Source organism: Carcharhinus amblyrhynchos, chromosome 1 (assembly GCF_965287045.1).
Source record: "Carcharhinus amblyrhynchos chromosome 1, sCarAmb.v2.hapA, whole genome shotgun sequence".
Lineage (NCBI taxonomy): Eukaryota > Metazoa > Chordata > Chondrichthyes > Carcharhiniformes > Carcharhinidae > Carcharhinus > Carcharhinus amblyrhynchos.
Window position 1 is genome coordinate 23,531,676 of NC_137324.1, and position 21,565 is coordinate 23,553,240.

Here is a 21,565-nt window from a genome sequence, read left to right on the forward strand (position 1 = left end):
CCACCCATGTGAGTATGTGTGTGTGAGTGAAGAACATTAGGGTTTATGTGACTGTGTAATTATGCATGAGAATTGCTTATTATCTTCTTCTGTCTCGTGATATATATGTAGTTGGCCTGGCAGTATTTGAAGTGTATAATCACAGACGTTTCTCTGCTTGTCCCCGCAGGTTTCCATTTTATTATGAGCTGAAAATTGCTTTTGTTATTTGGCTGCTCTCCCCTTACACAAAAGGCTCCAGCGTTCTCTATAGGAAGTTTGTGCACCCAACTCTCTCTTCTAAAGAGCAGGTGAGAAAGCCAGCGACGTAACTTCATTTTTCCAATACACTTGGTTCTTATATGCCTGAGTACCCTTAAACTCTAATTATTTTACAATGCTAGAACAGTTACTGCACTGAAGGAGGCCATTGGGCCCATTGTGTCTGTGTCAGCTCTCTGTCAGAGCAACACACTCAGCCCCGCTCCCTGTCTTTTCACCATAATCCTGGGTTTACTTTTACAGATGTCCAGTTCTGTTTCGAAGGGTCTCAGTTCTCCTCACTCTCAGACAGTGCATTACAAATCCTAAACACTCGCTGTATAAAAAAGATCTTTCCTCAAATCACCGTTGCTTCTTTTGCCAAATACCTTCAATTGGAGTCCTGTAGTTCTTGATCTTTCCGCCAACGGGAATGTTTTATTGTCTTGATCTTTGTGAAGGGTTCTGTCAGGTGAAATTTAGGGAGGATTCCTGCCGCCTTTCTTATAAATTCAAACATCAATAACAGCACATCAGACCAGATCGTTACAATATTTGTTCACACTTAAATCAAATACAGAAACCAGGCAACACTGTAAGCACAAGGCGATATTACCGTGAATATAGTAAAGTGCTCTTTTTCCATAGGCTGCTTAGTAAACTGAAAACACAGGAGGGAAATATTAATCGACCCCTTTGCTTTCAGTCTTAAACTACATGACAGTATCCTGAAGATAAAATACCGATTAAATGACTCAAGCCACAGCTCTGTGCTGAACAGGATCCCAAGCTGTTATTCAACTTGGCGTTATGTATGCATTTCAGCAACCAGATTAGAAATGGATGCAGGAGTCACCTAGAGAAAGGCCCCGATCAATTTGCCAGAGGTCGGAGTGCCCTTGGAGGTCAGGCTGGTTTCAGAAACAGAAGCAACAATATCAACTTAGATCCCAATGCTCTTCATTGTATTGAACTGGTCAATTTAATACTTTTATTACATATGAATATACAAATTAGGAGTTGGGGTAGGCCACTCAGCCCCCTCAACCCTGCTCCCCCATTCAATAAGATCTAGATGTAACATTTTGATTTGGTTCATTATTGTCACATGTATTAGTATACAGTGAAAAGTATTGTTTCTTGCGCACTATACAGACAAAGCATACTATACATAGAGAAGGAAAGGAGAGAGAGCAGAATGTAATGTTACAGTCATAGGTAGAGTGTAGAGAAGGATCAACTTAATGTAAGATAGGGCCATTCAGAAGTCTGACGACAGCAGGGAAGAAGCTGTTCTTGAGTCGGTTATACGTGACCTCAGACTTTTGTATCTTATTCCCAATGGAAGAAGGAGAAAGAGAGAATGTCTGGGGTGCATTAGGTCCTTGATTATGTTGGCTGCTTTTCCGAGGCAGTGGGAAGTGTAGACAGAGTCAGTGAATGGGAGGCTGGTTTGGGCTACATTCACAACCCTTTGTAGCTTTTTGCAGTCTTGGACAGAGTAGGAGCCATACCATGCTGTGATGCAGCTAAAAGAATGCTTTCTATGGTTGCAAAGTTGAGTAGAGTAATTGTAGATTGGTGTTTGTCAAATTGTAAAATGCTAGGGAGAAAGTATTGTATGGTCCCTTTAAAAGGTGCTGGTTTCTCTGTGCTCAGAAAGTTAAGAGAAAATGCAAGTACATATTTGTATTGTGTTGGAAGGCCAAGGAGCAGTGTTACCAAGACAACACGCTTTCAGGCTTTTTGAATTCTTGAATTTAGCCAATCAACTTGAATTAGGCACTTAGACACCAAGAACCTATTAAATTTAAATCTGATGGTTTGGCAACCTACGACCTATCCTATTATGGCATCACGGGTATAAAAGAAGGGAGGCAGTGGGACAAAAGCAGAGAGCAACTGCCATCTGTCAGAGTAGCAGCTCCTAGTTCACCCATCTACATACTGAATGAGAAATTCCTCCTGAATACACTCAACAATTTTTTCCCCATCCAACCCTCTAATACTATAGCCGTCCAGTCAATGTTGGGAAAGTTAAAATCCCCTATCATTAATACCCTGTTTTTCTTGGAGCTATCTGTAATCTCCTTACATACTTGCTTATAGTACAACCCAGTCAAAGTGATTTCCCCCTTCTTATTTCTCAGTTCTACCCAGAAAATTCAGTTGAGGATGATTGTGGAGGAGGTGTTGTTGCCCATCCATACTGATTTATGGTTTGTATGTTAGGAAGTCTAGGACTTCAAAACCGACAGACCTCAATCCCACATTCCTGTCAACCCCCTGATATCCTTTCAATACCCCACCGTCCCCCCCCCCCAATTAAACACAAATCTATCTACTGCTTCCACCACGTTTTGAGGAAGAGAGTTCCAGAGACTCATAACCCTCTTAGAGGAAATATTTCTCTCACCTCTGTCTTAAACAGTGGCCCTGAATTCTAAATTCTCCCACAAGAGAACCATTCTCTCCACATTCATTCTGCCAAGGCCCCAAAGGACATCTGTCAATCAAGTCACCTCTTGGTCTTCTAAACCCCAGTGGATACAAGCCTAGCCTATCACACCTTCCCTCATTAGACAGCCTGTCCATTCCAGATACTAGCTTAGTAATCACTTTCTGAACTGTTTAGAGTGCATTTACATCCTTCCTTACATAAGGGAACTAATACTGTACACAATACCCCAGGTGTGGCCTTGTACCACTGAAGCAGAGCCTCCCTATTTTTGTGTTCCATTCACCTCGCAATAAATAATAACATTCTATTAACTTTCCTAACTACCCTCTGTACCTGCATATTAGCTTATTGTGATTTGTAGAATCCTACAGTGCAGTCCATCAAATCTGCACCAACGACAATCCCACCCAGGCACTATCCCCATAACCCCAGGCATTTACCCTAGCTAGTCCTCCTGACACTAAGGAGCAATTTAGCATGGCCAATGCACTTAATCCGCACATCTTTGGAGTGTGGGAGGAAGCCCATGCAAACACAGTGAGAACGTGTAAACTCCACATAGACAGTGTCCCAAGCCAGGAATCGAATTTGGGTCCCTGGTGCTTGAGGCAGCAGTGCTAACTACTGTGCATTAAGATTTCCAGATCCCTCTGCATCTCAGAGTTCTGCAATCTCTCTCCATTTAGAAAATCTGTTTCCTTTTTGATTCTTCTTGCCAAAATGGAGAATTTCCCATTTTCCCACAATTTTCTCCATGTGCCAGATTTTTGCCCATTCACTTAACCAACATATATCCCTTTCTGGTCTCATCACAATTTACTTTCCTACCTATCCTTGTGTTCTCAGCAAATTTACCAACTATACCTTTGACTCTGTCACTCAAGACATTAAATCATTTGTAAACAGTTGATGCCGCTGTGTCAGTGGAATTTCCGAGCTTGCTTGTGAAAAAGGCACTGAGAATAGGATATTTTGGTAGAGATTCTTCATTGCTACCGTAAGGTTTAATAGTCACACAAGTTTAAAGCTGAATCTCAGTCACACAGGGAAAGCTATGTGAAAAGCACAAATCTTGATCAAAGCAGACCCAGTTAAGAGTCAAGGACCATTTAACTGTGCAGCTGGAGCTCATGTTTGTCCATCAGAACAAGGAACAGTGGAAAAGGGGATTGATATACCATTGGTCAGAGATATAGCTATCATTGCTTGATGATACAACATGCACAAGTTATAATTGGACACTATATCCTTATTTGTGCATGATGTGCTCTTAATAACTGTGAGTGGATAGAGATAACTCCCATGCCTTGATTGGTATATGCTAACTACTTGTAACTTAATTTGAAACTATATGTGCTTGTGTATTTCTGAATTCTGCACTCTGACCGGTCTTGATGACTTAAATTAGAGTCTTTAACAAATCATCTTGAAACCACTCTGTGACTTTGTCTGGCTATTTGATAGAAATAATAGTTTTAAATTAGAACATAAGACCATAAGACATAGGAGAAGAATTGGGCCACTCGGCCCATCGAGTTTGCTCTGCCATTCAATCATGGCTGGTAATTTTCTCATCCCCATTTTCCTGCCTTTTCCTCATAACCCCTGATCCCCTTATTAATCAAGAACCTATCTATCTCTGTCTTAAAGACACTTAATGACCTGACCTCCAAAGCCTTCAGTGGCAAAGAGTTCCACAGATTCACCACTCTCTGGCCAAAGAAATTCCTCCTCATTTCTGTTTTAAAGGATCGTCCCTTTAGCCTGAGGTTGTGCCCTCTGGTTCTAGTTCTTCCTACTAGTGAAAACATCCTCTCCATGTCCACTCTTTCCAGGCCTTTCTGGATGTGGTCTTTCTGGATTTTCAGAAGGCGTTTGACAAGGTACCTCACAAGAGGTTATTGCAGAAGGTCAGGGGACATGGAGTTGGGGGTAGGGTGTTAGCGTGGATAGAGGATTGGTTGTCAAATAGGAGGCAGAGAGTGGGGGTCAACGGGTGCTATTCGGATTGGCGGATGGTGACTAGTGGAGTGCCCCAGGGGTCGGTGCTGGGGCCTCAGCTATTTACCATTTATACAGATGATCTGGAGGAGGGAACCGAGTGTAGGGTGTCGAAATTTGCTGATGACACCAAGATTGGGGGAAAGGCAAATTGTGCGGAGGGTGTGGAGAGTCTGCAGAAGGATCTAGATAGGCTGGGCGAATGGGCCAGGAAATGGCAAATGGAATTTAATGTTGGCAAGTGTGAGGTGGTCCACTTTGGTAGGAATAATGGTAGGAAGGACTATTACTTACGTGGCGAAAAACTGCAGCAGGCGACTGTGCAGAGGGACCTCGGGGTCCTTGTGCATGAGTCGCAAAAACCCAGCCTGCAGGTGCAGCAGGTGGTCAGGAAGGCGAATGGGATGCTGGCCTTCATAGCGAGGGGGATTGAATATAAAAGTAGGGAGGTCTTGCTGCAGCTGTATAGGGCATTGGTGAGGCCGCAGCTGGAGTACTGTGTGCAGTTTTGGGCGCCGCACCTGCGCAAGGATATTTTGGCCTTGGAGGGAGTGCAGAGGAGGTTTACTAGGCTGATACCGGAGTTGAGGGGGTTGAGCTATGAGGAGAGGCTGAATAAACTAGGCTTGTACTTGTTAGAGTTTAGAAGAATGAGGGGAGATCTCATTGAGACGTATAAGATGATGAATGGGATGGATAGGATAGAGGTGGAGAGACTCTTCCCGCTCAAAAAAGACAGTAGGACTCGGGGGCACAGCCTCAAGATAAAGGGGAGGCGGTTTAGAACGGAGTTGAGGAGGAACTTCTTCACTCAAAGGGTGGTGAATCTCTGGAATTCTCTGCCCGTTGAAGTGGTGGAGGCTGCCTCGCTAAATATTTTTAAGAAGCGGGTTGATGGGTTTTTGATAAGAGAGGGGATTAAGGGTTATGGGGAGAAAGCGGGAAAGTGGAACTGAGCAGTGACAGATCAGCCATGATCTTATTGAATGGCGGGGCAGGCTCGAAGGGCTGGATGGCCTACTCCTGCTCCTATTTCTTATGTTCTTATGTTCTTGCAGTATCCTCCAAGTTTCAATCAGACCTCCCCTCATCCTTTTAAACTCCAAAGAGTACAGACCCAGAGTCTTCAACCATTCCTCATACAACAAGCCCTTCATTCTAGGGATCATTCTTGTAAACCTCCTCTGGACCCTTCCCAAGGCCAGCACCCTCTTCCATAGATACGGGGGCCAAAACTACTCACAGTACTCGAAATGGAGTTTGACCAGAGTCTTATACAGCCTCAGAAGTACATCCCTGTTCTTGTATTCTAGACCTCTCGACATGAATGTTAACATTGCAGTTGCCTTCCGAACTGCTGACTAAGCCTGCACATTAACCTTAAGAGAATCTTGACAAGGATTCCCAAGTCCCTTTGTGTTTCTGATTTCCTAAGCATTTCCCATTTAGAAAATAGTCTGTGCCTTCATGTGTCCTTCCAAGGTGCATAACCTTACACTTTTCCACATTGTATTCCATCTGCCATTTCTTTGCCCACTCTCCTACCCTGTCCAAGTTCTTCTGCAGCCCCCCTGCTTCTTCAATACTACCTGTCCCTCTGCATATCTTTGTACCATCTGCAAACTTAGCAACAGTGCTTTCAGTTGCACAGCTTTTAACTTAAACACCTTCCAAGCATTCCAATTTAATGAGACAAACAAGGACAGTAATTCAATTATTTCTTTATCCAACACTTCTAGTACCAACTCGAACGTAAACATTTACAACTCATTAGCTCATTAACTCTTTACTGAACTTTAACTCTAACTGAACATCAACTTTCAACGGAACTTTTAACTCTTAACTGCATATTAACTTTAACTGATCAACTTTAACTATTTCATTGAAAATAGATACTAATGCATTAGGAAAATGCGACCAAGAAACATCCTCGATATAGAATCTATCTTCTTTCTCTCTGAAGCATCCTTCAGGGTACAAGTCTTATTGCGATGGTTGGTCTGTTTGAGTTATTGCTGGCAAACAGAGGACTGCAGTGTTTTTTTATCCACAATTCTCCACTCGCTTCCAGAAGATTCTCTGCCATCCATCCAACTATGTAACCAGAAACCAATCACATGCTCGAACTTCCAGTGAAATTACTTTGGAACGATGCCATTACACTTAGTTCATTTGACATATACTATGCATAACAGCCATGAAAATTGAAGCCACTCTGTCTTAGTTAATGTAAACAACTTACCTTACCTGGGAAGCTTCAGATCAAAGCTCCCAGGCCAGAACAACTTTACAACCTGCACCTGATTTTAAACTGTAAGTTGGCCAAAAATCCCAGCATGCTTAACTCTCAGCCAGAAAAGCCATGTTGTTAAATTATTGTTGTAGCCGTAATTTCTCCATCCACAAAATGTAACAAGGAAAACATCGTGGCAGCCCCATAACAGCTTAGTACAGAGTTTACTTCACCACTCCTGTTTAGTATCTATTCTCAACTCGATGGCTCAAGGCCAGGTAAGGCAAGGTTAAAAGATATCATAGATGCACCAGATATCACTCCAGCTTGTTGACAGATGCTGAGAGTTGAAGAGTTATGTTTACTTTAGGCTGCCAAACCTAAAATTAGGAGCATTAGCACAAAATTGTGGAGATGTCTGTTGAGAACAGTTACAGGAAAACTATTGAATAAACCAGTCAGCTGTCTCTACAAGGAGAGTCAGGTTTTCACCCAGTGACCAGCCTGGAATGAGCACTGTCCCCACTCATACCAACCCCTGTGCCAAACATTCAGGTCTAAGTTAAAATTCTTAGAAGTGTGACTTGGATCACAGCACCTGATGTCCTGTAACATAACATGCCGGGTGCCTGTTGCAACTCCCTTGTGACTGACTGAGTGTTATCATAGCAAGGTTGCCTGGTAACTTCATGACATTTTCATTTAACTCCATGATGGGGTAAGATTCTGGAAGGCAACAAATTCCACTGATGGGGTAAACAGTTTCATGTTCCTATTCAGAATGCATTGGAATAAAGCAGCAATTTAGAGCATTCAGTTTTCACCTGCGAGGAGAACTGGGCCTCAGATCTGTCTGTGAATTGGATGGTGCCTCAAGCAGGTTGGATGTATCAAAGAGTCACTCGCCTGAACCTTCCTACAGAAACGATCCATGTGGTGATTGTCCCTTTAAGGGCAACACAGCAGAGTAAGGGTCACCTGGCCTGGGTGACCAATCAGGACACAGAGTGGGTAATCAACCCAGGGGCGGGGTTCGCTTAGGCAGGAGACCTTTTAAAATCTAAAGCTTATTTATTAGTGTCACAAGTAAGGCTTACATTAACACTGCAGTGAAGTTGCTATGAAAATCCCCTGGTTGCCACACTCTGACACCTGTTCGGGTACACTGAGGGAGAATTTAGCATGGCCCCAATGCCGCTAACCGGCACATCTTTCGGACTGTGGGAGGAAACCAGAGCACCCAGAAAGAACCCACACAGACATGGGGAGAATATGCAGACCCTACACAGACAGTCACCCGAGCCAGGAATCGAATCCGGGTCCATGGTGCTGTGAGGCAGCAGTGCTAACCACTGTGTCACCGTGCCACCCAGCATTCCAGAACTCACTGCTGCTGCTCTTGTTGACCCTTGTAAGTAAATCCTTTGTCCTTCACTAATGAAGTCTCTGACAGTGCATTCTTTGGCAACAAAAACTGATCTTCGTTGAAAGCCTGACCAGTACAAGATGTCCACCAAACAAACAAAATAAAATCTTTCTTTAGTGTGTTAAAAGCCGAAGAAAATCGAGACTATTAATTTTTTACACTGTCATGTACGAATCATTTCCCAACGTTGTGTCCTATTGTCCAAACCGGTGATGTCCCCTCCCACTCTTCCTCTTGTTCCTTGCAGGAGATTGATGATTATTTGAGCCAGGCCAAGGATCGGAGTTACGAAGCGGTGGTGCAGTTTGGAAGGCGCGGACTGAATGTGGCGGCCACGGCTGCTGTCACAGCTGCTGCCAAGGTAACCGTCACAGAGCAAATCACCTCGTGGGTTTCCCCATCGTAACTCACTTGTTTTCAGCTGACGATTGACATAATGGATACCTGCATCATTTATCGTGGCAAAATGGGTAGAGTGCAAGTCCTAGAGTGCCGGCGTCTATCAAAACAAAATTTGTCAGCTCCCATTACAAATGGATTGTGTAATAAATAGGCCACCTCTCCAAGCAATAGAAATCCCAGAACCACACTATTTAAGAAGAGAATGACGTACCTGTGATTTAATTTGCAGGGAATCATTATTTGAGAAGGATTCTGGAGAAAGGTCACACGGACTCGAAACATTTAAGTCTGTTTCTGTGCAGATGCTGCCAGACCTGCTGAGTTTTTCCAACATTTTCTGTTCTGATTTCAGAATTCCAGCATCCGCAGTATCTTCTACTTACCTCCTGAATCTCTACAGTGCAAAAGGAGGCCTTTCAGCCCATCACGTTTGCACCCACTCTCTGAAAGAGCATCCAGGCCCACCCTCCCTATCTCCATAGCCCCATGCATTAATCTTGAGAGACTAAGGAGCAATTTAGTAGGACCAATCAATCTAACCTGCCAATCTTTAGGGTTTGGGAGGAAACCGGAGCATCCGGAGGAAACCGGCGCGGACATGGGGAAAATATGCAGACTCCGCACAGACAGTGACCCAAGGCTGGAAATGAATTCGGGTCCCTGGTGCTGTGAGGCAGCAGTGCTAATCGCTGTGCTGAATATTTCCCTTGTCTGAGTAAACTTTGGTGGGTGTTTTATGAAACGTAATTTATCAAAATAGTATTGAGACCCTAAACCAATGTTATTATTTCATTTTGAAAACATCTACTGGAATTCTTTTGTGAATGTTACTTGATGACTGGCAGATAATTAATGGCAGTAATATACTTACTTTGGATTTGATATACTCGGTATTTGGAAGGTATTTGATAAGGTTCTATGTTGAAGGATTTTGCAAAAAGGAGATACTACTGATAAAATAGTAAATTTCAGTCGGAAAATATGTAAGCTTGAACATCCAAAATGCACACACATTCCGCCGGGTTAGATGCTGCTGTGGATCTCTAAATATCTGCAGCAATGCTCCTGAGAACCAGCTGGGAATGTGAAAGTTCCCAATCCCGGCCCACTGAGAATGGGGGAAATATTGAAGCATAAATAAAAATGCATGAATTGTTGGCTAGAAATCCTGCTTCGGTCAACTTCGGAAATCTTATCCTTTTCTCTTCAAATTTTATTCTCACCCCTGTGCTCTTTGACCTACAATGGTTCCCGGTCAAGCAGTATCTTGATTTAAAAGCTCTTAACATTGTTTTCCCAAATCCCACCGAGGCCTGGCCCATCCCTACCTAACTCCATTATCTGCTCCAATCCCACACTCCTGCACTCCTCTCATTCTGGCCTGTTGTGCATTCCCAGTGATGATTGTGCCATCATTGGTTGCTGTAGTTTCAGTTGCCAAGACTCCAAGCTCTGGAACTTCCGACATAGATTCCTGTAAGACACCTCTTTAACCAAGCTTTTGGTCATCCCACCTAATATGTGATTTTGTATTACAATACACGTCTGCAACGCTGTGGGACATTTCATTATGTTGAAGGTGCCGTAAATCATATGTTGTTATTGTTTAAAAAGTGCTGTTCATAATGGAGAGGAGATAGAGAAGGATGACGTTTTATTTTGAGGTTACAAGGAAGAAACTAAATTTGCTTTCACTGGAGAAAATTTATTTGGGAGAGTATGTGTTTTTGGCCTTCTAGGTGCTGAAATTAGGGGATAATATAAATGAAGACATAGCAATTATAGACTTTTGACAATAGTGTACAATGGCTGACATTAATTCAGTCACCCAGGATATGTCTCTCCCAGTTTCACTTCCACTGGAAGCAATCAATTTCCAAATACAGAAAGATCTGAACAAAGATACACTGGCTTTGGAGGCAGCCCAGAGAAGGTTCCCTAAGTTGAGCCCAGGTATGGAGGGATTTTCTTATGAGGAGAGGTTGAGTAGGTTGGACCTGTAGAAAAATGAGAGGCGACCTTCCTGACACATGTTGGATTCTCAGGGGATTTGACAGGGAAGGTGTTTCCCCTTGTGGGAGAGCCTAGGGCCAGAGTAAGAGGTCATCCGTTTGAGACAAGAGAAAGGGAGGAATTCTTTGCTGATGCACAGAACATGATTTCGGGAGCTCGGTTAGTCAATCAATCTGTGTTGTGGTGTTAAACACAATGAAATGTGTTACCGGGGTGAGCGCCATCAATTATAAGGAAAGATTAGAAAAGTTAGGACTTGGAATTGAAAGATTTAAGAGGTGACTGAGAGGTTTCCAAGATGAAGAGGTCAAAATGACTGACAAAACGGGTGGAATTTTGCCATCCTGCCCACCATGGGAATTGTATTGGGTGGGACACAGACCATGTCCATTGACCTTGGGTGGAATTTTCTGATCTTGTGGCCAGTGCGACCGGAAAATCCCACCCAGGGTCTAGAGTTTCAGTGAGGTGACAGCACTGTGGCACAGAGGTTAGCACTGCTGCCTCCAGGAACCTGAGTTCGATTCCAGTTTCAGGTGACTGTCTGTGTGGAGTTTGCACATTCTCCCCGTGTCTGGGTGGGTTTCTTCCAGGTGCTCCGATTTCTTCCCACATTCCAAAAATGTGCAAATTAGGTTGATTGACCATGATAAATTGCCCCTTAGTGTCAGTGGGATTAGCAGGGTAAATACAAGGGTTAAGTACAGGGATAGGGTCTGGGGGAGGGGTTGTTGTCAGTGCAGGCTTGATGGGCTGAATGGCTTCCTCCTACACTATAAGGATTCAATGATTCTGTGATTTTGTTCAGAGTTGTCGGGACCTGAAACACTCTCCCTGAAAAGGTGGTGGAAGCTGATTCCCATAAATAATTTCAGAGGGGAGTTGGGGCAGGGATTTGAGCATGAGGGATACACAGGGCTACAGATAAAAAGCGTGGATAATGGACCAAGCATGAATGCTTTTACAAATAGCCAACAGGAGTCATGAGGGGCAGAATGTCCTCCTTGTGTGCTGTAGGTTCCTATGATTCTGTGATTCTATTAAAGACCTGTGTCAGCTTTCACCAGGTTTCCATAACTGCTTTTTCTGCATCAGGTATCTCACCTTCTCAACTTAATCCTATATATGGACATAACCGAGGGGAAGGTAATCCACGTTGCACAGCTACTAACCCTGCACTAAATAACTCACTTTGATTAAGGTTCCTGGCTTTTTTGCCTCATGCCTCTTTTCATTAACTCATTTGGGCTCTCGGGAATAAGTGACACTGATGTATTTTTTGCCTTGAAAGACCTTTGACCTTTGATATTAACTGGATGTCAATCAATCACCATAGCCAAGTGCTAAGGAGGGGAAAATGACAGCCAGGGTTCCCAATGCACTTTGTTACTTTGAGATTAAACGCTTTAATTACAAGTGCAACTGAAGTTCACCAAGGGCCCAGAAAAATATTTGTATTCACCGACTCTTTAAAATACACATAAATGCTGGAAATACTGTGAGACAACATCTGTTCAAAGAGAAACAAAGGTGCAGATTTTATTTGTATTCATTTGTAGGGTGTGGGCATTAATTGCCCATCTCTAGTTGTCCATGGAGGGCAATTTCAGAGGGCATTTCAGAGACAACTACATTGCTGTGGCTCTGGAGTCACATGTAGGCCGGACCAGATATGGACAGCAGATTTCCTTCCCTAAAGGACACAAGTGTACCAGATGGGTTTTCCCAACATTCGACAGTGGTTTCATGGTCATCAGTAGACTCTTAATTCCAGATTTTTTTATTGAATTCAAATTTCCCCTCCCTGGTCGGGTGTGCGGAGGCAGTAGAATTCCTGGCTAATCTTATAAAATGGCTGTCTGCAGTTGGGCTTTTGCAGAGAGAGACATGATGGATTGGAAATTGGGCCCACTGCCCTCGGAATGAGTGGGGCAGTGGCCTGCGTGGAAAGACTCTTGTGTTCCAGCACTCGCTTTGTTTAAGTTATTTTAAAAAAAGACTAAAACAAAATAAAAGCCCTCTAGCCCTCAACCCTCCCAAATAATCCTGATGCTACATCCAGGCCAATCTATGCCGCCATTAAGTCCCCCACCACACAAATGGCCTCCCTAGGTTAACCCAAGCTCCTAAATGCACTTCCTCATGGCTCCTCATACTCCTTATGGCCCCTGTATGTGGTCTTTCTGGATTTTCAGAAGGCATTTGACAAAGTACCTCACAAGAGGTTATTGCAGAAGGTCAGGGGACTTGGAGTTGGGGGTAGGGTGTTAGCGTGGATAGAGGATTGGTTGTCAAATAGGAGGCAGAGAGTGGGGGTCAACGGGTGCTATTCGGATTGGCGGTTGGTGACTAGTGGGGTGCCCCAGAGGTCGGTGCTAGGGCCTCAGCTTTTTACCATTTATATAGATGATCTGGAGGAGGGAACCGAGTGTAGGGTGTCGAAATTTGCGGATGACACCAAGATTGGGGGAACGGCAAATTGTGCGGAGGGTGTGGAGAGTCTGCAGAAGGATCTAGATAGGCTGGGCGAATGGGCCAGGAAATGGCAAATGGAATTTAATGTTGGCAACTGTGAGGTGGTCCACTTTGGAAGGAAGAATGGTAGGAAGGACTATTACTTACGTGGCGAAAAACTGCAGCAGGCGACGGTGCAGAGGGACCTCGGGGTCCTTGTGCATGAGTCGCAAAAACCCAGCCTGCAGGTGCAGCAGGTGGTCAGGAAGGCAAATGGGATGCTGGCCTTCATAGCGAAAGGGATTGAATATAAAAGTAGGGAGGTCTTGCTGCAGCTGTATAGGGCATTGGTGAGGCCGCAGCTGGAGTACTGTGTGCAGTTTTGGGCGCCGCACCTGCGCAAAGATATTTTGGCCTTGGAGGGAGTGCAGAGGAGGTTTACTAGGCTGATACCGGAGTTGAAGGGGTTGAGCTATGAGGAGAGGCTGAATGAACTAGGCTTGTACTCGTTGGAGTTTAGAAGAATGAGGGGAGATCTCATTGAGACGTATAAGATGATGAATGGGATGGATAGGATAGAGGTGGAGAGACTCTTCCCGCTCAAAAAAGACAGTAGGACTAGGGGGCACAGCCTCAAGATAAAGGGGACGCGGTTTAGAACGGAGTTGAGGAGGAACTTCTTCACTCAAAGGGTGGTGAATCTCTGGAATTCTCTACCCGTTGAAGTGGTGGAGGCTGCCTCGCTAAATATTTTCAAGAAGCGGGTTGATGGGTTTTTGATAAGAGAGGGGATTAAGGGTTATGGGGAGAGGGCTGGAAAGTGGAACTGAGCCACGACAGATCAGCCATGATCTTATTGAATGGCGGGGCAGGCTCGAAGGGCCAGATGACCTACTCCTGCTCCTGTTTCTTATGTTCTTATGTATGCGCAGACTTTTATAATCCTAATGTCATCTTTGTGCCATGTGCCAACCCATCACCCTTAACACCTCCATGCCAACTCACATAGTATCCTTTGACAGTTCTTTTAAAGTTTAAAGTTTATTTATTAGCATTACAAGTAGGCTTATATTAACACTGCAATGAAGTTAGAATGAAAATCTCCTAGTTGCCACACTCCAGCACCTGTTCGGATACACTGAGGAAGAATTTAGCATGGCCAATGCACCTAATCAGCATATCTTTCAGACTGTGGGAGGAAACCAGAGCACTCGGTAGAAATCCACCCAGACACAGGGAGAACTCCGCATACACAGTGACCCCCCCGCCACAAGCCGGGAAGAGAATCCAGGGCCCTGGTGCTGTGAGGCAGCAGTGCTAACCACCGCAGCACTGTTCCGCTCTCCCCACCCAGTTCTTTGACAGTTTGATAGCTCTTTGACAAAGTTCCAATGAGATTATATACTCTTTTTTTAACGTGCAACCATGTTTACTTTTAATGATCCCAAAGGGTATCTTACCACTCACAAAGATGTCCTGGGACCACATCCATATCCTTACCTCACCAAAGGACTATCTTGACTACCTGAACTCTTCTCACCCAATCTAATCTGCACAATTTGGGTTTCACAATCTTGATCTACCAGAATCCCACTTTAGTAGAGGCAGCCGGTGATTCAAATGGCCACCAATCTCTACAAAATACAGAGGCACCAACCCTAGCCCAACTCCAGCTCCACCTTATTCAGAGACGAGACTTAGAATTACCGACCATTTCTGGAAAGTCTAACTGATGTAGTGAAAACTGAGCCAGAGTTAACCTTCCAGGTCAGTGACCTTTCTCGATGAACTCCAAAATATCTTGGACCCCTTTGACCTCCCAGAGCAACGTTCCACTCAATGATTGAGCTGAAAGTGAGGGGAATGTTGGCTAGTTTTGTGAATGCTTGGGGACAGGTTGATAAGCTCGATGCTGTCAAATTGCCAGATACTGTGGAAACCTGCAGCATGAGCAATTTGTGTTTAACTGCACCCGAGTTTCCTATAATCTGTGCTGAATGATGAACATTGAGGCCTCCTAGCATGCTGAGTGTTGGTGCAGAGTGCATTAAACTGGGCAGTCTCATACAGAGCCATTAAAGTGATTGTGTACTGACCAGGCTGCATGTGTGGTTTGGATTGTTGCACACAGTTTGTTTTGCTCAGAAAATGCTAGTTCTTTGAATTACAGTAACACACACACACACACACACACACACACACCATATACACACACACACACACACACGCATACACACACACACCATATACACACGCATACACACACACACAATATACACACGCATACACACACACATACACACACACACACACACACACACCATATACACACACACACACCATATACACACGCATACACACACACACCATATACACACACAGACACACACACACACACACACACCATATACACACACACACACACACACGCATACACACACACACCATATACACACGCATACACACACACACAATATACACACGCATACACACACACATACACACACACACACACACACCATATACACACACACACACACCATATACACACACACAGACACACCCACCCACCATATACACACACACACACCATATACACACGCATACACACACACACACCATATACACACACACACACACACACCATATACACACGCATACACACACACACACCATATACACACACATACACACACACACACACACCATATACACACACACACACCATATACACACGCATACACACACACACCATATACACACACAGACACACCCACCCACCCACCCACCCACCATATACACACACACACACACACACCATATACACACGCATACACAAACACACACACTATATATACAGACACACACACACTTTAGATGCCCTGAATGTACATTGTGAGTCACAAGCAAGTCACCAAAAATGGCACAAAGCAGATGCTAACCAGATGCTTGTTCAAATCCCAGAATAGAAACAGAAGGAGTACCAAGTGCATTTGTCAGTGTCTGATAGAGTCAGGTTAATGTTGGACCTGACATGTTAACCCATCTTTTCTGTTAAAGATGCTATTCACTTCCGCAGCACGCTGACATTATCCCGCATTCCATACATTGCTTGGTGAGCCCATTTAGTATTAAGGAAATGTTTAAAGGTATTGCACGGATTTCCAGTTCTGGGTTAATATTTGGATTTTGTCATTAATACGAGAAGAGCTGCCTTGGTTCCTGTAGAACCACGAAACCTTACGGTGCTGTAGGAGACCGCTGGGCCTATGCTCCATTAACCTTTCACCCCTGGTTCTTCCCCAAAGCCACGCAAATGTTTCCTTTCCTGATAAACATTAAATTTCCTTTTGAAAGGTAACATTGAACTTACTGACCTTCCTATCCCTGGGAGAAGTAAATCTACTCTGAGCTCTCCCCAAGGCACTCACATGCTTCCTACGTGTCCACACATCAGTCCCTTCAAAAATATTATGTTTATTATGTTGCTACGCATAGTGTTCAGAATATGAACATACACACAAACATATGAACTAGGAGTAGGAGTAGGCCGTTCAGTGGGATCGTGGCTGATCTGATTGCAATCCTACCAACCCCAACAACCTTTTATCGCCTTGCTTATCAGAGTGGTAACTCTGTGATATTATTAGGTGAGCAGTGAATGTTTCCATGTTGTATTTATTTTGCTGATTTATGTCCAATAGATTCACACCTCCGTCACACTGTGTTAAACCTGTTAATTGCTCCTATGAAGCAAAAAGGCTGAATAAAACAGCTGATACCAGGGCTGAAAACACAAGGCACCTTACGTCAGGGGGATCAGATTATGTGAGGTTAGGGGGGTAGGGCCTGGGTGGGATTGTGGTCGGTGCAGGCTCAGTGGGCCGAATGGCCTCCTTCTGCACTGGAAGGATTCTATGGATTCTATTATCGAAAAGACGTCTCCTCAATAAGGTGCTCCCTCCGTACAGCACCAGCCTAGATTGTGCACTCAATTCCTGCAGTGGAAATTAATGACCTTCTGACTCAGGGAAGGGAGCGCTGTTGACACAGACATTTAACCGGTGCAGAAAGTCATTAGTATAAACAAACCCACACAGTATATTGAGCTCTGATGTGTTCGTTGTGACCATTTCTTTCACTGCAAATTTTTTCCACTATTTTGTTGATTTTGCTGTGATGGGTTTGCAGTTCCAATTGCCCACAATGATGTAAGGAAAATAGAAACATAACAGAATAAGAGCAAGAGTAGGCTATATTTGGCCCTTTGACCCTGACCTGCCATTCAACATGACCATGGCCGATCCTCTATCTGAACGCCATACTCCCACACTCTCCCCCATGCCCCTTTAGGGGATGGAGACTGACTGCTGAGACTTAAAGCCGGCCTAACAACCCCCGTGAAAGGGGAGGTCCTGCTGTGGATAGTGCACGGTGATGCAATATTCAGCAGAACCCTGAAGCATCTCTGATGCATCAATGATGTTGATCAGAGATTATCAGCATCAGGTAGGAGGTCCACCTTCCCATTGCCAAGCCACAGTACAACAGCCCAGTGGGCTCCTTTGCAGAAGTATGCTGCCAGAGAGCCCTTAAGCGTTAAGAACCATCTACAATCATTACCGGTGCTTTGAAATAGTCCAGCTTGCAATTTTGTCTAAGCAGAAGGTCATTTAAAATTTTCCAGTGAAATTTGCTGAGAAATTTCATCTCCTGTACCCTCCATCATTTGTATCATCAGCAGAGATGGACAAGGCTCCCTGGCCATTCCCAGTGGAAGCTCTGCCCAGCTAAACTGCCCACAAATGGGAACAGGCTGACAAGGAGAAGGACACTGATGGATTTGCCTCCCACACTAATGCCAGCTTTACATCTGAGCTTTAAATGATGGGGGCATTGGCAAGGCCCGAGCCACTCCCTCACTGGCAAACAAAACTTGACAGACTCTGAGAGATACTTCTTTCTGGTACTTTATTTATTTATTTATTCGTTTTACAGGATGTAAACGTCGCCGGCTGGACACAGCATTTATTACCAATCCCTAATTGCTCCATTTCAGAGGGCGTCTGAGAGTCAACCACATTGCTGTGGGTCTGGAGCCACCTGGTCGGCCAGACCAGGGAAGGGCAACAGATTTCCTTCCCTAAAGGACGATCTAGCTATAGTCCTGGTATAATGGTCACACGCTCCGAGGTAAAGTGAACATCTTTTGCTGTGCCACAGGGTCAGGGAGCTCTGTCAGAGAGGCTACGAAGTTTCAGCATGCAGGATCTGACGACAATTCGAGGAGAAAACATCGACGGCCCTGGTGAGCAGATAAGCAGCGCACAGAGCCAGTCCCAGAGCGCACCACGGAACGTCACAGAGACGGTGGATAACTCAGGTAAGCTTTGATTCCTATAACCTTCACAGAAACAACACTGTATAGTGAGTGGGCTGCAAACATAAATATAAGATAGGCACGAATAAATCCCATAAGGAGACCAGGAGAAATTACTTTATTCGGAGATCAGATATCATAGAAACTCTAGAGTGTGGAAGAAGGCCATTCAGCCTATCAAGCCTGTACCGACAACAGTCCCACCCAGGCCCTTTCCCCATATCACCATGTATTTACTTTCTAATCCCCCTGACACTAAGGAGCAATTTAGCACGGCCAATCCACCTAACCCGCACATCTTTGGACTGTGGGATGAATGAAAGATGAGTGGAGACTTGCATGGAGCAAATTGGGAGGGGCCTAATGGGGTGGGGCCTGTTGAGTGCCGGGCCTCTGGGGGTGATTGCTGGGGATGGAGGGGGGCGGTCCCACTGCCACTCTGCACTCAAGCTGAGTGATAGAGGGAGGGCGACCAACGATCGGAACTTAGTATCAGAGTTGGGGTGGTGGTGGTGGTGGGGAGGGTGGGGGAGGGGGGTGGTCAGTCTGCTTAGATGGGGGCACTGAGGAGGGGGGTATTGGGAGATCGGGGGTGTGGCGGGGGGGGGGGGGGGAGTGTGAGGCTGGCCTGGACGCATCTGTTGGGGGGGGGCAGTCGGGGTTGGGCTGTGGGGGAAGGGGGTCACACAGCCAGCGATACGGGGATCACGGGACTTCAGCCGTCAAGCTGACCAGCGATCGGGAGGCCAGCAGTGTGGGGCTACTGTGCATATGTCGATCTCCATTATGACAGATTGGCGCATGAGCACTGGCCCACTCAGTGTTATAGTAGGCCCCGCTCCCTGGTTTTCAACATGGTTCATGCTAATGCACTCTGCAGTGCTCAGAATATGAGAGATTCATTCTGAAACTCCTGCTGAAAAAAAAACAGCATGATTTACTCCGGTTTTTTACACAAATTTGACCCTCAGAATCACTCCCCCATCCTTCTTTTTGCATTTTTCATGTCAGTTTGTGGATTTCCGCCTGCAATTTGAGTTGCTGCAACCAAAAATCTCAAAATGGCCGCCCTGCTGGCTGGACCTCATCATCTGCTGGCCTTCGATAGGTGCCATGTCCTGGCACCAAGACTTCATTGCAATCTCAGCACTGGGTTGGCTTAGGCAGTGGACACTCTCTGAACTTTGGAACAACTGATCTTTCCAAGAAAACACTCAGTACGCCTGCCAAACGTTAGAAGTAAAAGCGCATTACCGCATAAATCATGTTAAAGAATAGCTCTTTAATTATTTCCCCATGGTATGCAGCCAAGGTGATGACTGTGCTTTTACCACAGAGTATGTCTCCCTCGAGTGTCAGCCATTATTGGTAGCTACTCCAGTTCTGAATCCCACTTCTCATTCTGTCACCTCCTGGTTGCTCCTCCTCATCCACGTGCCGTGACTGACCTTCTGACACCTCATTAATCTCACTTTGTTATTTGTGTAGCTATGCTGCTGATGAGGGAGATGGAGAATGGAGCTGTTTTGTTCTCGGTGTTTAATTTTGCCAATGTGTGGATTTGATTAGAATACTTAGAGCAGAAGTTGGACTTGGGTGAGGAGTAAAACACGGAGGACATTAATAGACAATCATGCATTTCTTTTTTAATTTGAAATCCCGACCTATGGGATTCTCCTCCTGCACTCCTCACCAAAACTTTGGTTTGGCTGGGAAGGTTCCCCCACACCAACGAAAAGAAATGTGATCATGACAGGTCCTTTAAGAACAAGTGTACCCCACATTATGATGTGCGGATTAGGTGGATTGGGCATGCTAAATTGCCCCTTAATGTCAGAGGGATTAGTAGGGTAAATACGTGGGGTCAGAGGGATAGGGCCTGGGTGGGATATTGTTGGTCCAGGTTCGATGGGCCAAATGGCCTTCTCCTGCACTGTAAGGATTCTACGGTTCTATGATTGTTGGCTTGCTTGTTGTCGTTGTGTTCTGTGCACACATGAGACCTGCACAGGAAGCACGTTCAGCTTATCTGGAGTCCATCATGAACTCAGGGCATTTCAAAGCGGTTGGACTTTTGAAGTGTAGTTGCTGTTGTAATGGCCAGGGTTGCGGGTTAACCAGGTTAATGTTCATTGACCCATGTGGAAGATCACAACGGATTAGATGGTGATGTCAGGGGTAAATGAAGCCTGCCCAACAGCTCATTCAGGGGAAGGATAGCTCCAAAACCAAACTGGCATCCTTAAGTTCAAGACAAGTTTAACATTTACTAGAGAGGAAAAGAGGTTCAAAATGTCAATCTAATCACAACGTGATGGGATAATTGTAGTCGCACTGACTCCGACAACGTGACGTGTTATCTGCAGTGACAGATGCTTTATTAATGGTCTCAGTTGCTGTCATCTGAACAGCTCAATTTGCAAAGCCCAATGATAATGCCTTTATCACTGCTTTTACCCTGTACTCTAAATCCCTCTCCCGAACTGCAACTGAAACACTCATTGACTTTTTTCCAGGTTTAACCTCTGAAACACTAACTCCCTCTCCCACCTCTACCTTCCACAGGCTTCAGGCCCTCTGCTGCACAACTTCTGCAAACTCATTATCCACTTCTGTTAATCTCTTCTGCTTCAGAAGGTGACTTCAAAGCCTGTTTTCTTCTGTGGAAACCCCCTTGCTCGGACCCTGCACTCACGTGACTTTGGAATACTCTCACTCCCTCCGCTACATCCTAGGGAATCCGATCTTCAGCCACCACTCCCCTCTCTTGGAATTCTCTTTCAAAGTCACTTCACCCTTTCAACTCCAGTTCTTCCTCCTTAAACCTCTTCAAAAATCTCTTCAACTTGTGCCTTTGTCTCCTCACTAAGACATTCCTTTGTAAGGTGGTGACCACTTCTCAACCTTATGAAATGCTCACAGAAATATAGAAACTAGAAGCAGGAGTTGGCCATT

At 44.9% G+C, this 21,565-nt stretch overlaps 1 protein-coding gene across 5 annotated transcripts in view; it reads left to right on the forward strand.

Annotated features, from left to right (window-relative positions):
* reep1 (receptor accessory protein 1) overlaps positions 1–21,565 on the forward strand; it is an 82,919-nt gene that overhangs the window by 38,078 nt on the left and 23,276 nt on the right. For 3 of the 5 annotated variants that reach the window (XM_080198190.1, XM_080198013.1, XM_080197941.1), the window contains exons 4-7: positions 170–290; positions 8,609–8,722; positions 11,872–11,922; positions 18,454–18,613. In XM_080198190.1, the coding sequence (XP_080054316.1) occupies positions 170–290; positions 8,609–8,722; positions 11,872–11,922; positions 18,454–18,613 (446 nt within the window). The remainder of the gene's footprint in view (positions 1–169; positions 291–8,608; positions 8,723–11,871; positions 11,923–18,453; positions 18,614–21,565) is intronic. The other 2 variants (XM_080198160.1, XM_080198085.1) reach the window with 1 other exon arrangement.